This window comes from Prionailurus bengalensis, chromosome C2, assembly GCF_016509475.1.
Source record: "Prionailurus bengalensis isolate Pbe53 chromosome C2, Fcat_Pben_1.1_paternal_pri, whole genome shotgun sequence".
NCBI classification, from domain to species: Eukaryota; Metazoa; Chordata; class Mammalia; order Carnivora; family Felidae; genus Prionailurus; species Prionailurus bengalensis.
This window is the reverse complement of record NC_057350.1, coordinates 113,344,410-113,363,011: the sequence shown is the minus strand read 5'-3', so window position 1 is coordinate 113,363,011 and position 18,602 is coordinate 113,344,410. Positions and strand designations below refer to the sequence as shown.

General features: G+C 36.7%; 1 protein-coding gene across 1 annotated transcript in view; it reads left to right on the top strand.

Annotated features, from left to right (window-relative positions):
* Positions 1–15,708: 15,708 nt before the first annotated feature.
* The window catches only part of LOC122491840 (arylacetamide deacetylase-like 2), a 35,388-nt gene continuing 32,494 nt past the window's right edge, over positions 15,709–18,602 (top strand). Inside the window, exon 1 of the mRNA XM_043595112.1 lies at positions 15,709–15,881. Within this exon, the coding sequence (XP_043451047.1) occupies positions 15,744–15,881 (138 nt within the window). The 5' untranslated portion in view covers positions 15,709–15,743. The remainder of the gene's footprint in view (positions 15,882–18,602) is intronic.

Genomic DNA, 18,602 nt, shown 5'->3' with positions numbered 1-18,602 from the left:
TGGTGCTCCTGGAGAGAAGGAAGGTGGAGGTATCCCCTGTGTTGCACGGGGAGAAAACATTCCCCTTCTTGGAGTACATACAGAGGAGGGTATATTGCTTCTCCAAGGGCAAAAGACCCAGAGAGCATCATTGAATGGCCATTCATCAGCAAAGGACAGAAGTGCATGGAGAGGGCAGATAACTTGGTCACTGTTTTTCACTGTACTTCAACATAAACTCCAAGCACCTGTGAGGTCATGCAGCTGCTTTTCTGGGACAAAATGGCACCAGACATAGCACAGTGAAGTCTCCTCCAGAGGAAGGGAGTGGGTCCACACCGTGTCAGGCTCTTTAAGATTTGGAGTTTTGAATCCGAACCATGCCAGAGATAAAACACAGGAGATTGTGGTGCCAGGTGTTGGAGGCCCTGGCACAGGCAGGTATCTGATAGAAGTCTGAAACCCAAGAGGGGAGTTGGTTCACTTGTCTTTAAGGGTTTCCTGAATAGGGGTGGGTGAGAGCTCCCCTCTCCAGGGAGGAGAGAGTGGGATGATGTCATCTTCACCCCACCCACCAGCACTGTTGGACTTCAGTGGACTTTGCTCAGTGAGCAAAAAAAAAAAGTGCCCGCGATGCAGGTTGGAGCCACTTATACCAAACCCCAACCTCTGCATATTGCAGGTGCATCTTAAGGCAGGTCTGACTGTGAACCAGTGCAGAAAGCCTGTCGCACATAGAACAAATGCATGCGCCAAGTGTACACATCATAGAGTGCTCCAAAGCGTGAGTTTCAGTTCTGATAGAAATAGGACCAGGATTTCTTTTTTTTTTCATTCTTTAGATTCGGCTTGTAGTTTTTGTTTGGTTGTTTTTACATTTGCTTCCTTTTTTTCTCTCTCTCTCTCGTTTTCTTTGAAATCAGGCTTATAGTTTTTTGTTTGGTGTTTTGTTAGTTCCTTTTCATTTTCTCTTTTTTTGGATCGGGCTTATTTTAACAAACAAATCAAAGCACACCTAGTTAAAGGTCCAAATAATCCTCCATGCAAGAAAGGAGGAACTCTACAGAGGACTGACCTGTGGAAAAGAGCAGCAAAAACACAACAGCAAAGTGCACAAAGCACACACCAGAAACACTTCCTGAAGTGCTATGCCCTGGACGGTGTATGAACCCTTCTTAATATAGCATTACTGTCAGGAGCAGGAAACATAACAAGCTTTCATAACATGAAGAAAGAGAAACCTAGACAAAATGACATGACAGAGGGATTCTGCTCAAAAGACAGATCAAGAAGAAACCACATGTAGGGATTTACTCAAAAACAGATATAAGCCATATATCTGAACAAGAATTTAGAACAACAGTCATAAGAATGCTAGCTGGGCTCGGGAAAAGCATAGAAGACACCAGATAAAATACTTAAAAACTAGTCAGGTCAAAATAAAAAAATGCCAGTATAACTGAAATGCAAAACTGGATGTAATCATAATGAAGATGGAAGAGACAGAGGAATGGCTAGGTAATACAGAAGATAAAATTACAGAAAATAATGAAGCTGAAAAGAAGGGGGAAAGGAAACTATTAGATCATGAATATATACTTAAGTGATCCACAAAGCATAATAATATCTGTATAAAAGGAGTCCCAGAAGAAGAAGAGTGAGAAAAAGAAGGTTTATTTGAACAAATTACAGCTGAGGACTTCACCAATTTGAGGAAGGAAACAGGCATTCAAATCCAAGAGGCCAAGAACTCCCCTCAGAATCAACAAAAACAGGACAATACCAAGACACATCATAGTGAAATTTGCAAAATACAAAGATTGAGAATTCTGAAAGCAGCTGGGGACAAAACGTCCTTAATGTACAAGGGTAGATGCATAAGGTTAGCAGCAGACCTATCCACAGAAAACTGGCAGGCCATAAGAGAGGAGCATGATATGTATCATGTGCTAAGAGGGAAAAATATGCAGCCAAGAATACTTTATCTAGCAAGGAAGGAGAGAGAGAGTTCTCAACACAAGGAAAAACTAACGGAGTTTGTAAACAGTAAACCAGCTCTGCAAGAATTATTGAAGGCGACACTTGGGGAAGAGCGACAAAGGCAACAAAGACTAGTAGCAACAGAGACAATGTACAGGAATAGTGACTTTCTGGGTAGCACGATGGTACTAAATTCATATCAATAATTACTCTGAATGTAAATGGACTAAATCCTCCAATACACATGATACACATAGGGTATCATAATGGATAAAAAACAAGACTTATTGATATACTTCTTACAAGAGACTCATTTTAGACACCTTCATATTGGAAATGAGGAAATAGCCATTTATCATGCTAATGGAGAATGTGATACACCACATTAATAAAAGAAAGTATAAGAACCATGTGATCTTCTCAGTAGTTACAGAAAAAGCATTTGACAAAACACAGTATCCTTTCTTAATAAAAACCCTCAAGAAAGTAGGGATAAATGGAACTTACCTCAATATCATAAAGGCCATATGCAAAAGGCCCATAGCTAATATCATCCTCAATGGAGAAAAACTGAGAGCTTTTCCCCTAAGGTCAAGAACACAACAGGGTTGTCCACTCTGACCACTGTTGTTCAGCTTGGTACTAGAAGTCCTAGCCTGAGATATCAGATAATAAAAAGAAATAAAAGGCATCCAACTTGGCAAGGAGGAAGTCAAACTTTCACACTTCATGGATGTTACTATACTTTATGTAGAAAACCTGAAAGACTTCACCATAAAATTTCTAGAACTGATACGTGAATTCAAGAAAGTCACAGAATATAATATCAATGTACAGAAATTGGTTGCATTTCTATACACCAACAAAGAAGCAGCAAAAAGAGAAATCAAGGAATCAATCCCATTTACAATTGCACCAAAAACCATAAGATACCTAGGAATCAACCTAACCAAAGAAGTAAAAGATCTGTACTCTGAAAACTATACAACACTAATTAAATAAATTGTAGACACAAATGGAAAACCTTCCATGTTCATGGATTGGAAGAGCAAGTACTGTTAAAATGTCTGTTCTACCCAAAACAATCTACATATTTCATGTTATCATAATAACATTGGCATCTTTCGCAGAGCTAGAAGAAACATTCTAAAACTTGTATGTAATCAAAAAATACCCCAAATATCCAAAGTAATGTTGAACAAGAAAAGCAAAGTGGAGGCATCACAATTCTAGATTTCAAACTGTATTACAAAACTGTAATCATCAAGAGGGTATGGTACTGGCACAAAACAAATAGATCAGTGGAACAGAATAGAGAACCCAGAAATGGATCCACAACTTTATCATCAACAAATCTTTGACAAACAAGGAAAGAATATCCAATGTAAAAAAGACAGTCTCTTCAACAAATGGTGTTGGGAAAACTGGACAGCCACATACAGAAGAATGAACCTGGACAACTTTCTTATACACAAAAATAAATTCAAAATGGATAAAAGGCCTAAATGTGAGACAGGAAACCATCAAAATCTTAGAGGAGAACACAAGCAACAAACTTTGACCTCAGCCAGAGCAACTTCTTACTAGACACATCACTGAAGGCAAGGGACACAAAAGCAAAATTGAACTATTGGTACTTCATTGAGATAAAAAGCTTCTGCACAATGAAAGAAACAATCCACAAAACTACAAGGCAACCTATGGAATGAGAGAAGATATTTACAAGTGACATATCAGATAAAGGTCTAGTGTCCAAAATCTATAAAGAACTTATCAAACTCAACATCCAAAAAATATATATAATAATCGAGTTAAGAAATGGGCAGAAGACATGAACAGATATTTCTTCAAAGAAGACATACAAATGGCTAACATATACATGAAAAAATGCTCAAATAAGAAATGCTTACATCATTCATCATCAGGGAAATACAAATCAGAACCAAAATGAGATATCACCTCACACCTGTCAGAATGGTGAAAATTAACAACTCAGGAAAAAACAGATATTGGCGAGGATAAACAAATAAGGGAATCGTCTTACACTGCTGGTGGGAATGCAAACTGGTGGAAAACAGTATGGAGGTTCCTCAAAAAGTTAAAAAACAGAACTATCCAATGACCCAGCAATTACACTAGTAGGTATTTATCCAGAGGATACAAAAATTCGAGGTAGCACATGTACCCCAATGTTTATAGCAGCACTATCAACAACAGCCAGATTATGGAAAGAGCCCAAATGTCCATTGACTGATGAATGAATAAAGAAAATGTGGTATATACATATACAATGAAATATTATTCAGCTATCAGAAAGATTGAAATATTGCAATTTGCAATGATGTGGATAGAGTGGGAATGTATTATGCTAAGCAAAATAAATCAGAGAAAGAAAAACAGCCTATGATTTCACTCATGTGAATTTAAGAAACAAAACAGATGAACATAGGGGAAGGGAAGGAAATTAAACAAGATAAAAATGGGGAGGCAAACCAAAAGAGACTCTTAACTATAGAGAACAAACTGAGGGTTGCCTTAGGGGAAGTGGGTGAGGGAATGGGGTAAATGTGTGATGGGCTTTAAGGAGGGCAGTTGTGAGCACTGGGTACTATATGTAGGTGATGAGCCACTAAATTCTACTCCTGAAACCAATACGACAGGTATATGTTAACTAACTTGAATTCAAATAAAAACTTGAGGAAAATAAAGTGGAACACCATATTATATGATAAATAAAAATAAGTTGTAAAAATACTAAAGATATGAATAATAATTCAAGAATAATTAAAAATATTAAAAGAAATTTTAGGAGTAAGCAATATGTCTCACTTGTCCTGTGAAAGGAACCAGGTAGTGTTTTCCATTGCTACCTGTTAAACAGGCTCTCACAGGGAAGAAAGTGTTCCAGAGAATGAACAGTTTTTACAGAGAATGAATATTTGTACATTTTGTGAAAGTTCAAAAGATTTAGATTAACATATAGACAGGAATCATGAGTTTTAACATCAAGGAATGCAGGGACTAGAAGCATTGATGACCATCTTAAAGACAACATGATTTTCTTTCAGGCTGCTCATTTACAAACCAGGTATACAACATACATTTGGTGGGCCATAAATCAGGCTTTCGGTTTCAGTAAAGTTTATGTACACTCGTGCTGACTTGGAAAGAAATCTAAAGGGCTTCCTTTAAAGACCAGGCCTTTAGAGAGTTTTTCTCTCATCGGGCTTTAGCTTGTATTGTTTCTCCTCCTTGCTGAAATATTCAGGCCTGGTGTTACAGTTCCAAGTTAAAGGTCATGACTCCAGGGATTTAGTTTGTGAATTTCTGCCTTATGAAGCAACAGGAGGAAGATCTCTGTCCTCTCTGCATGTGTTTGCATCACACACAATTCGGAGTTATCTGATCTTCTGTGGGTGTTTGGGTGTTTTTTCCAGTACCTTTCCCCTCTCAGCCTAACTATACCAGGTCAGACTTGTGTTTTCTTTAAATACCTTTATAGATGGATGTCCAAATAATGTATTGTGTAAACCAAGGTAATTGTGAAGGTGATGACCTCAGGTGAGAGGAACATATGATCACCCTCTACAGCATGGAGCGTTTCCCCAGTTCCTTCAGGATAGAGCTCAAATTCCCACATTTGTCTTACAAAGCCTGTCTTTGTCTCCAGGTCTGTCTGTCTCCGTGGCTTTAGCTGTATATAATGAGGCCACCAAACCAACACCTTCTACATGCCTGAGGCTTTCCTTGTGCCAGGAAGATGCTACCTCTTACCCTCCTCAAACACCAGAGAAGCACATATGCAGCTTTCCATTCACTTCTTAAGAGGTATTTAACTGCTCTATGATAGGTTTTTGTGACCCTTTCTCAGTAGAATTCACCACTGAAATAAAGAGAAAAGAGTGTGTACAAACGCACATGTACATACATTCATATGCATACACTATGTCTCTATACAGCTGATCTTTCATTTATTGGTGAGAGCTAGGAAAAATGGAGAATTTGCCATGGATGCATAACTCATAAATTTTAAGATTTTTTTTTTTAGAATTTAGCATAGATTTTCTCCTGTTGTTAAATGGCTTTCTATACTTGTTAATGTCTATTTTTTTCTTAGTATTTTCTATTTCAATTGAGTCTTTTTTTGATATTTAGTTGTTTAGAGATTATTTTTTTTTTAGTTTTTAACCTAATTGTGATAAGACCTGTCAGTCTTATCAGTATGGTCAGTATGTTACAGTCCTACAAAACTTCTTGAGATTAGGGTTATTGCATAACATGTGATCAATTTGTGTATACGTTCATATGCATTTCTAAAGAATATTAATCTTTAATTGTTGGTTGAAACAGTCCACTTATACCATGAGTTTGAGCTTGTTAATGTGCTGTATAAATCTTCCACATCTTTCCTAAAACTTTTATCTACTTGATCTCTTAATGATAGGAAAGAGGTATTAAAATTCTCTCATTAATGCAGTGAATTTTTCAGTTTCTTTTTGAGTTTTATGTTTTTTCTGTCCCTATTTTGAGGCTAGTTTACTAGAGTATGGAATTGATCTGTCATCTAGGTGCATAAAAATTTTTTGTCACTATTTGGTGAGTTTCTTTATCTATAGTTTCTTTATCTATCTATCTATAGTTTCTTTATCTATCTATCTATCTATAGTTTCTTTGTCTATAGGCAAGAAATGATTCTTGCCTCGAGCAATGTAGCTACACCAGCTGCCAACTAGACCATATGTTTCTTGAAATATGTTTTGTAATATGTTGAATGCCAATATTTTTGCATACTATATTTTAGATTTGATTTCTGTGACCAATATATGGATATTTAAGAATGCTATCAGACTATGTTTATTCTATTTTTACGCTATATTAAAGCAACTCTTATTATGGTTCTAGTCATGAGAATTACTGCCCATTTTTTAAAATGTGGGCTTAAAAAAGCCCATCACAGTGAATTTATCACGTTAACCATTTTTAAGTGTACAGTTCAGTAGTAGTGTTAAATATCTTCACGTTGTTTTACAACAGATCACTAGAACTTTTTTTATCTTGCATCACTGAAATTCTTCACCAACTGAACACTGATTCCCCTCTTTCCTGCCCAGAGGCCTTGGCAATAGCTTTTTACTTTCTGTTTCTATCATGTTGACTGTCTTGGATACTTCATATGAGTAAAATCTGACACTATTTGTTCTTTTGTGACTGGCTGACTCTTGCTTGGCATAATGTCCTCAAGTTTCATTCATGTTGTAGCATATGACATGATTTCCTTCTTTTTAAAAGCTGCGTAGTATTCTAATATATGTATATGCCATGTTTTCATTATCCAGTTATCTGTTGTTAGACATTTGGGTTGCTTCCGCCTTTTGGTTATGGGGAATAATGCTGCAGTGAACATGGGTGTGCAAATATCTCTTTGAGATTCTGCTTTTCATTCTCTTTCATCTCACTCAGAAGTGCGATGGCTGGATCACATGATAATTCTACTTTTAATTTTATGAGTAATCTTCATACCGTTTTCCACATGACTGCACCATCTTACATTTACATTAATGTAACCCGGTGCACAAGTATTCCATTTCTCCATATCCTCACACCCACATGTTATGTTTTGTTTTTCTGAATAATAGCCATACTAATGCTATAAGGTGATATCGCACTGTGGTTTTGATTGGCATTTGTCTTATGAATAGAGATGTTGAACATATTTTTGTGTGCTTTTTGGCCATCTGTATATCATATTTGGAGGACTGTTTATTCAAGTTTTTTGCCCAGTTTTTAAGGATGTTGTTTGTTTTTGTTGTTGGTGGTAGAAGTTGTCTATATATTCTAGATATTAACCTCTTATCAGATATATGATTTGAAAATATTTTCTCCCATTCCACTGGTTTTCTTTTCACTCTGCTTTTGTTTTAAGTTTATTTACTTAGAGAGAGAGACAGAGAGAGAGAGAGAGAACAGGCAGAGCAGGGGCAGAGAGAAAAGAGAGAAAGAATCTCAAGCAGGTTCTGCACTGTCATCACAGAGCCCAGCATGGGGCTTGAATCCATGAACCATGACATCACGACCTGAGCTGAAACCAAGAGTTGGATGCATAACTGAGCCTCCAGGGCACCCCCACTCTTCACTCTGTTGATTGACTCCTTTGATTCCCTGAAAAATTTTAGTTTAATTTTTGTCTATTTTGCTTCACTGACTGTGCTTATGGTGTTATATCCAAGAAATCATGGCCAAATCCAATTTCCCCATGTTTTCTTCTAGTTGAATAGTTTTATGTCTTATATTAGGTTATGGAGTTAATTTTTTTTATATGTTGTTAGACTATGTTTATTTCAAAACACTTTTTACTGTAAAATCAAACAGATATGATAAACCACATTAAACAAGTATATAGTTAATGAATTAGGATACTGTGAAGACCCGTATCAACCGCCATTCTGGTTAAGAAATGCAACTTTGCCAAGTTACCCATGTGCCCATCCTTGTGTCACAATTAAATCACTACTCTCCCCTCTTTCCAAATGGAACCACTGTTCTGAATTTTAGTTATAGCTTCACTGCATTTCTATATAATATTATCACCCAAGTATGAATCCCTAGAAACTCTAGTTTATTCTTTCACAACTTGAAACATGGCAGTGTTCTGAATCAATCTCCAAGTACGGTTCATACTTTTTTTTTTTCCTTTGGCCACTGGGCTCTCCTACAAGTACACTTTATTTCTAATTTATCTGTGGAAGAATCTCAGCCTGTACGGTTTCCTACAGTCTAGATTTTGCTGACTGCACACTTCTTGGCAGTTTACCATGTTCCTCTGTCTTCTGTGTTTCCTGGGAATTATCAGTTGGAATCCAGAGGTTTGACCAGACTTAGGTTCAATCTGTTTAGCAAGAATATATCTGATGGGGCTTTATTTCATCAGGAAGCACGTATTTGTCACTACATGTTAGGTTAAAAGCCATCGAGGCTGAAAATACAGATTTATTAATTCAGTGGAGATTGCAAAATGATATTTTAATTTGATTATTTCTTTTATACATTACCTTGAAAGTATTATGCAAGATGGTTACCTTCATTTTTAGTATTTATTTCCTTGTATTCATTTCCTCTTTTCAAGATAGCGAATTGATTCCCTGTTATCTTCAGGATGTAATCAACCGATTAATTAAAAAATAACATATCAGTACACATTTGAGAATTAAAGCCTATTTTATTGGTTAATTTCTCTTTTTTTAAAGCATTTTTTGTTTATTTATTTTATTTGAGAGAGTGCAAGGGAACAGGGGCGGGGCAGAGAGACAAGGAGAGAGAGAATCCCTATGTGGGGCTTGACCCCACAAGTGATGTGATTATGACCTGAGCCAAAATCAAGAGTTGGACACTCAACTGACTGAGCCATCCAGGTGCCCCATGTTGATTAATTTCGTGTTAAAGTAGTTCAGTATTCCCTCTTTGGGCCAGTGGAAGCTCCTTGCAGTCCTCTTGATATGACTCTTGGTATGATATTCTTTGCAACCTGATATGTCAATATTTTCCAGGCTCATTTTACACATTTTATGAAAGAGATCTTGGATTAGCCATTAATCCCAGATCCCTGGTTTTCCTTTAATATTTGATTTATTTTAATGGTGGTGATATTTCAATACCACAATCTGAGCAGTAGGGTTATTCAGCGGGCAAAACTAGGAATTTTTACGAATACCTATTTTTTTTTTTAATTTTTTTTTTCAACGTTTATTTATTTTTGGGACAGAGAGAGACAGAGCATGAACGGGGGAGGGGCAGAGAGAGAGGGAGACACAGAATCGGAAACAGGCTCCAGGCTCTGAGCCGTCAGCCCAGAGCCTGACGCGGGGCTCGAACTCCCGGACCGCGAGATCATGACCTGGCTGAAGTCGGACGCTTAACCGACTGCGCCACCCAGGCGCCCCAACGAATACCTATTTTAAAAGAAAAAATAATTCTTGATATCCTTGATAGTAAATAGTTTGTTATTTCCATCTCAAATTCAAGACCATAGGGTTTTTACTTGATCTCTTTAGTATCACTTCCCTTTTTTTGCACACTGACAACCCAAGAATCTAGGCACTTGGGGAAACATATATATGAGAGAATAAAGACATCCCACAATTTTTTTTAATGTTTATTTTGAGAGAGAGAGAAAAGGAGTTTTAGCGGAGAAGGGGCAGAGTTAGGGAGAGAGAGAATCCCAAGCAAGCTCAGCGCTGTCAGCACAAAGCCCCACATAGGGGTTGAACTCTCGAACTGTGATATCATGACCTGAATGGAAATCAGGAGTCTGGTGCCTAACCAACTGACCCATCCAGACACCCCTGTCCCACAATTTCTTACTTGTTTTTACTCACCTTACAAATTTAGTGGTCTTAGAATAACAATATGAACGTCACCACCACTAATTTTGATGACTAAAAACAGTTAAATTTTTTTTCTCTCTGCTCTTTCTTTTCTTCCTTACTTGATCTGCTTTCACCTTTTGGTGCTATTAGACTACAATGCCCTTACTACTACACCCGCCCCTTTTTAACCATAATTGAACACTGACTCTACAATAACAATATATTTAATAATGTTAAGCAGTATTTAGGTTGTCTCACTATTAATTTTGATTACATGAAGCTCATTCTCTACTAGATTTCTTACGAAACACTCTTGGTACAATACACTGATTTATTATATGTTGAATAATTCCAGATATTAAATTATTTAGTCACATTATTTCTATTAAGTATGTTATATATGTATTATATTTTCTCCTGACATGAATAATGATAATTAAGTTCTCATGATAGTCTAATTTTTTCCTTCATAAGCCAAATGACTTTTTGCCTGAAGATATAATTTCTTTCCTTTGTTCTTTTCAGTATAGTAACTTACAAGAATATATCTTGCTGTTGGCTATTCTGGTTCAATATTCTCAGGTACACAAAAGCAGTATCTAATTATGTATTTTCAAGGTTTTGTTTTAATTTTAGGAAAGTTTCTTCAATTATAGTTTTTAATATTTTTCTCTTGTTTTAATTTTTTTAATAACTGCAATTGTCCAACTTGTCATTTATTTGCCTATCTTTAAATTTGTCACTTTCCCTTGAATATCATTTATCTCTTTTATTTTTAAAGAATGTTTTATTTTATTTATTTTTTTCTTGAGAGAGAGTGAGAGAGCGGGAGAGAGTGTGCGAGACAGAGGCAGAGAGAGAATCTCAAGCAAGCTCCACACTGTCAGCACAGAGCTCAACACGGGGCTTGATCTCACAAACCCTGAGATTATGAACTGAGCTGAAATCAAGAGTCGGATGCTTAACTAACTGAGCCACCCAGACGACCCCTTCTTTTCTTTTCAATATTTAATTTTTTCCTTTTCCACATTGCATTTCTTGATATAAATGGTTAGTTGTGTTTATTTCTTTCTGTTTTTTCTATTTTAGTTTTCTTGTCTATGTTGTATATTTTGTATGAGACTTGGACTTTGATACTTTTCTTCTTCACCATTTTTTTTAATTTGGCTTTTTGAACTTGTAGAAAGAGACAGTTCAGATATTTTCTTCTAATATCAAGAGTTCCTGCTTCAGTTTTTATGAAGTGTTAAAAAGTAGAGTGTCTTGCTTTCAGATATTTTCTGATTCAGTAGTAACTTCCACTGGCCCCAAATGGGAAGTATGGAACTCTTTTATTATTTTTCAAGATTGTTTTGTCTATTTGGAGCCCCATGCAATTCCATACAAATTGAAAGATTGGCTTTTCCACTTATGTGGAAAAGACTGTTGGAATTTTGATAGGAATTGCATTAAATCTATAGATTACTTTGGGTTGTATTGACATCTTAACAATGTTAAGTCTACCTATCCATGAGCATGTTATGTCTTTCTATTTTTTTAATGTATTTTAAAGTTTCTTTCAGCACTGTTTTATAGTTTTCAACATGCAAGCTTCTCACCTCCTTGGTTAGAGTTATTCCTAAGTATGTAAGTCTTTTCATTGCTATTGTAAACAGAATTACTTTCCTAACTTCCTTTGTAATTGCTAGTGAACAGCTACATGTTGGTCTAGTACTCTGCAACTTTGCTGAATTATTTTATTAACTCTGGTATCTTTCTTGTGGGTTTACTGGGTTTTCTATACCTCTGATCATGTCAATTGCAGGAGTGCCTGGGTGGCTTAGTCAGTTGAGTGTCTCACTCTTGATTTCAGCTCAGGTCATGATCTCACGGTTTGTGAGTTTGAGCCCCACATCAGGCTCTGCACTGACAGTGTGGGTCCTGCTTTGGGTTCTCTCCCTCTGTCTCTCTCTTTCTTTCTCTCCATTGCTTGCTCTCTCTCAGTCTCAAAATAAACATTTTTAAAAAGACCATGTAAATTGCAAATCAAGATAGCTTTGTCTCTTCCTTTCCAATTTGGATGGGCTTTTCTTTTCTTATCTGGTAGCTCTACCTAGAACTTCCAGTGTAGTGTCAAGTAATAGAGGTGAAGCAGGATCCTTGTCTTGTCCCTGACCTATTTATGTTTTATTTGTAATGCCTAACTGGCATAATACATTGATGTTAATGTTGTTTGTGGTTTGTCTTAGTCTGCTATAAAAAAACAAACAAACAAAACCAAACTGTAGGCTGAGTAGCTAAAAGACAAACATGTATCTCTCAGTATTCTGGAGTCAGAAAAGCCCAAGATCAAGGTTCAGCAGATTTGCTGTTTGGTGAGGCACTGCTTCCTGGTTCACAGACAGCCATCTCCTTGTTGTGTCCTCACTGGCAAAAGGGGCAAAGGAGCTGTCTGAAGTCTCTTTTATAAGGGCACCATCCCACTCATGAGGGATCTACTTTCATGACATAATCAGCTCCCCAGAGGTCACTTCCTAATACAATCACTTTGATCATTAAATTTTCAGCATGTAAATTTTGGGGGAATAGAAACATTCAGTCTATAACAGGGTTTAAAGAAATATTTGTACATACCATTAAGAGAGATTCATGCCTACTATGTAAATTCAGTTTAGTGTTACTGGGACTATGGCAAAAGTCTACACTTCTTTAGGAGGGTGTAAAGAAAGGGAAATTGATCAGTCCTATCTGTCAGGGATCACAAAAAGCATCATAGAAGTGACTGCCTTGAATATTCAAAGCAGGAAAAGTGTTTGATAAGCAGGTATGAGCAGAGAGAACTTGAGAAGCTTTCTCTAGGAAAAGAGATACGACAAAAGCTCCAGAGGGCTTATACGGCTTGTTGCTATAGGATAACTTTCAGTAGTTGAAGTTGACCTGGATTGTAGGATCAAAGGAGAGACTCTGTGAAGATGAATAGAAACATACAATGTGCTACGGAAAAATTTGGATTTTATCTTGGAGGAAATGGGAAAAATATAAAGATGTTTGAGATTGTCCAATCTGCATAGAATTGAGATGATACTCCACAGATGTTAGTTGACTGATTATAATATTGTGTGGTGGAAACCTGTGGGGAAACTAAGCACACTTTGCTGTCAACTGAGTGCATGGTGTTTTTGTAATCTCACAAGCCAAAGGCAAAAAAATGCCAAAAGAAACTATTGTATGCAAAAAACACTACCTTTCTTTCATTTAGTGAGTAAAATAAAATGAAGATTAAAGACAGACCTAGTACGATGCTGTTGACAGCTCTTTAAAGTAGGAAAAGACCCACAGCCATTGAATCTTGGAGGAGATGGTATTAGTTTTATTCCTTCTTCATGTTGTGCATCTGATATGTTCTCCTTCCATACTGAACAATGGTGACCCAAGGGACTTGCAAAATTGTGAAAGTTAGAGATCTTTAGAAACCTAGGGCTGAATCTAAGGAACTGCAAAGTGAAATAAATTTGGGGGGCATTTTCTCCTTGTCTTCACCCCTCTCTCTAGCTCTTCAGATGCTTTTAACATTTGACTACAGTCAGAGATCTAAAGTCCCGCTATAACCTCACTACATAGATTTGGGTCTTCTTGGAGGATCCCATATTCTTAAGTTACCTCTTTTCTTTGATGTCAGCAATAATAAAATAACACTAGTAATATTACACAGGTAATATTTCTTGATTGCTTACTATGTGTTAGGCAAACTGTGTGATCAAAGTAATTCAGTCATTACATCAGATACCTCTGTTCATCTTTCCAAATATGAGAAAAAACCATGTCATGACAATAACAGGTAATATTTCTTGATTGCTTACTATGTGTTAGGCAAACTGCCATGATCAAAGTAATTCAGTCATTACATCAGATGCCTCTGTTCATTGTTCAAAATATGAGAAAAAACCACATCAGCTACATGATATCTGGCTTTTGAAAGATTCCAAACACCTTCTGCATACTTCTTGGTATACTTTGATTATATCTCCTAACTGCTTCTGATTAGGGCCTTCATGTTCACACAGGTACAGCAAATATTTAGCCTGATAACATTATTTCTGTTTCTTCCCAGTCCCCTTCTGTGAGTGTGTGTGTGTGCATGCATATGTGCATGGGGTGGGGGTGGAGTAGGAGAGACATGTGATGTGAAGGCAGAAACTTTATCTTAACTTTAACTCTATTCTCCTCTCAGTCTTTGTCATCAATGACCACTCCTGATTTTAGTTTTCAAACTTCATTGTTGTCGGTGAACTTAAGATTTCCCCCTTCCCAATATTCGTAAGCATTAATTAATCACTTAACTTGTTCATACATTAATTTATTAAAAATATGTATTTAGCAATTGAATGTGATCAAAGAGTTACATAATTAGGGTAGGTCTGTTAGTACCAGTTTCTCCAGGAAAGTTCCAGTTTAAATGCATTATTAATAGTGAAAGCACTTTTTATAGTGTTGTAGTTTGAAAAACAAATAATATTCCTAAATTACTCCTGGGGGATTCAGGGAAACTGCAATGTAAATGAAAAAAAATAAAAATTGTTGTAATAAAGTTTAGGAGAGACTTTGAAGTTAATACTTATGCTTTCAAGAGGTCCAGTATATACTTAAATTAGACTCCTGATTGAATTTAATTCTGTCACTAAAATTTACTTTCTTTAAGTCCCAATCTCTGGGAATGAGCTTGAGAATTGTGGATTTATTGATTTATGACTGTTCTTTTAATTCCTAGGGCCTAACAGATCAGACAGAAAATCTCCAGTGCCTTACATCTCTAAAGAACATTGAAATGATCAGCTTTATGGATAGGAGCTTCTCAGGCTATCTTAGGTTGCAGCAAGCGTTAAGTCCAATATTTGCGCTTGTGGTTGCCTGCCACACTAGGCTACTTGGTGTAGATTGATTTTAAAGATTTACCAGTTAACCATTAGAATAAAGTCACTATACAATCTCTTTAAAAAGTGTTTCCTGAGATACTTATACCGAGCCTTGTTGTACTTCAGACTATTAAAGTTCCAACTTGATGAATAATGTCATGTGGAAAAGTCCCCACACCCCTTATCTTTTAGCTCAAATTTTGGTCCAGCACAACAAGCAACAGAGTTAGTAATCCATGCTAATTTTATGAGCCAGGATCTTGATGAAATATTAGCTAGTTTTTTTAAACCTCTTCTTACAAAATGCTGCAACCAACCAATCACAAAATTGGATTTTGTGGCTTATTAAGAATTCTCATCTAGGCTCTGACTCACACCTATCATGCTTTAGGAAGATGACAGCGTCATAGGGTGAAGAAACACTGTAGGAGTTGCTTAATAATAATTAAGGCTTTAACTAATGTCTTGCAGTATCTGTCTCAGAATCTCTTTTTCTCAGCACTGTGAAGAGACTGGAGAAAGGGATATTATGGGGTTCAAAGCTCTCTGTTTGGGTCTGTTTTGTGCTCTCTGTGCTTCTTACATTTATATCACCATTCCAGGCAACATTGAAGAATACTGGAAAGTAATAGCCTTATTTACAGTTGCTAAAACCTGCACATTTATGGTAAGATTAACATTTTTTCTTCTGGATATTGGGATGCCTTGTTGACTAAAAATCAGTGCTTTTGAACTTTTTAGAAATTACTGTTTTGAAATAACCATTGCTTCTTTTTTAGAAAAAATTAATTACACAAAATTAACTTAAGTTATAAAACTAGCTATATCTACATCTGTGCAAACAGAGTGGGACAGAATTCTTGCTTCTAAGGAGTTTGTATCCCACGTTTTTTATTTATTTTTGGGACAGAGAGAGACAGAGCATGAACGGGGGAGGGGCAGAGAGAGAGGGAGACACAGAATCAGAAACAGGCTCCAGGCTCCGAGCCATCAGCCCAGAGCCCGACGTAGGGCTCGAACTACCGGACCGCGAGATCGTGACCTGGCTGAAGTCGGACGCTTAACCGACTGCGCCACCCAGGCGCCCCAGGAGTTTGTATCCAGATGTAAAGTTTGTGCATACTGTGATATGCATAAGTGGTATTCTTGACAGGAAAGCTTTGAAGCTTACTTGATACCTTACATTCGAGTTATATTTAACGTATTTGAGTTTCCAGTTATATTTTACTTATATATAAGTGATACTTATCAACATTATTGAGACTTGTGCCTATTTGGTGTTAATTTAGGGCTCTCAGTATTTCATTGGTTTCCACTGCTTATCTTTTTTTAAATTTTTTAAGGTTTACTCATGTTTTAGAGACAGAGACAGAGCATGAGTGGGGGAGGGGTAGAGAGAGAGGGAGACACAGAATCCAAAGCAGGCTCCAGACTCTGAGCTGTCAGCACAGAGCCCGATGCAGGGCTCGAACCCACGAACTGTGAGATCATGACCTGAGCTAAAGTCGTACACTGAACCAACTGAGCCACCCAGGTGCCACTCCATTGCTTATCTTTAATCAAAATTTCTAGATTTCAGAGATTGTCTGACTTGAAATATGCAGGGTCGATTATGAATTCAAGCAAAAACAGCTCTTGGTAAGGCAGAGATATGGTTAGAATAGCATTTTTCAGCTCTTAGAGTACACAGGTTTTCAGTAATGTATACTTCTCTGAATCCCCACTACCTTCCAACTATTTGGACCAGTTTACAGAGGAGGAAAAGAAGTTCAGAGGATCTCACACAGCTAGAAAGCGACCACTTCAAAATTTGAAGCCACAAATGCCTCATTCCAAAACTTGTACTCTTTCTGCCAAACCAAGTGGCTCCCAGAAAGGTCATTTGGTGACGGAAACAGTAAGAAGCTGAAAGGAGAAGACAAAGCAGCAGCAAATGATTAGAGAAGAGAGAACAATCTATGATATAAGGAGAGGCTGTCCCATGGTACTTTGCACAGCAGACAGTGGTTCTGTGAAAACGCAACCATCTCCTGTCTGCATCTGCCGAGTCCTGCTATTTCTCTCCCTGATCACTTCTAGCGGCTGACCTTAAGCATAACTGCCTCTTTCTCCAATGCTCCTACTCCTTGATTTAACATAACATGAAAGAAGATGTGGGGAAACAAGTGCCGACTCCATAGTCTTTTCCTTTTCCAGCTACAAATTATTCCCACCATTGTCCATCTATAACACAATTATGTACCTTATAGATTTCACATTGTATATGGATTGTTCTTTATTTTTAAAAAGATGCTAAGAAGAGCACCCATGTATTTACTTGCAAGATTATTCTAGTAAAATTAACAGTCCTTGGCTGTTCTCAAAACAACAACAACAACAAAAACAACAACCAATTTTATTCTTGTCAGTACTGAATTTTGTAACTCAAAGTTGAGATACCAGTACGGTAGATTACTGTATCATAGGAAATGGAAGTGAAAAGTAAAGTTTTTGAGGAAGTAATCTTGATAAATAAAATGTATTGCTATGAAGTCATATGTTAACTTGGAAGGCTGAATTTGGTAAAAGAAAGCATGTCCAATCTTCTAAACTTTCCTTAATCCTCCATTGTACATTTTTAACCTATAAAATGGGGATATTAATCATAAATACTTTAGAGGATTTCTCTGAGAATTACAGATAATGTATGGTAGAACAGCACAAAATAATCTCTAAGGTGATACTTTTGTTATTCAAAAATACTTACCAGCTCAAAAACAAAATGTCTGAGAAATGAGAAAAAAAAGCAATTCACTTTTTAAAATTCACTTCACTAAATGAAAAATTAGCTTAATTTACCCATTTCCCAAAATCTTGCCTTAAAGGACACTCTACCTGATTATATTCAGTTAGCATGAAATTACTTAAGAATTTTTAGTAGTAAAGAATACTTAAATAAGGCAAGATTCATTAAATACGTACATGTAGTAGGCACTCCTCTATGTACATTAGAAGTCCTAACTCACTTAGAGCATACAACAGCCCACTGAGGGATTTGTTGTTGTTATTATTATGATTACAATTGTATAGATAAAAAAATTGAGGTAGAGCGTAATTTGCTTCAGATCATATACTCAGTAAGTGATGGTATAAGTGGTTGGTCTGGAAAAATGAGTGCAGATTTGGCTTTGACCTTTACTGGCTGCAACTTAGGGCTTCTGCATGCTTCCTCATTGTTAAAGTATAGGAATTAGACATTCTCTAAGACCCTGTAATACCATACTCTGAAATAATTGTAGGAATGTGTTTGATGTACTATGGACCATGTATTTTTAAGTTTTTTTCTTTTGGGTAAACTGCCCAGTGACATGTCACGAATTTCCTAGAAAAGTTATCAGAAATAACAGGG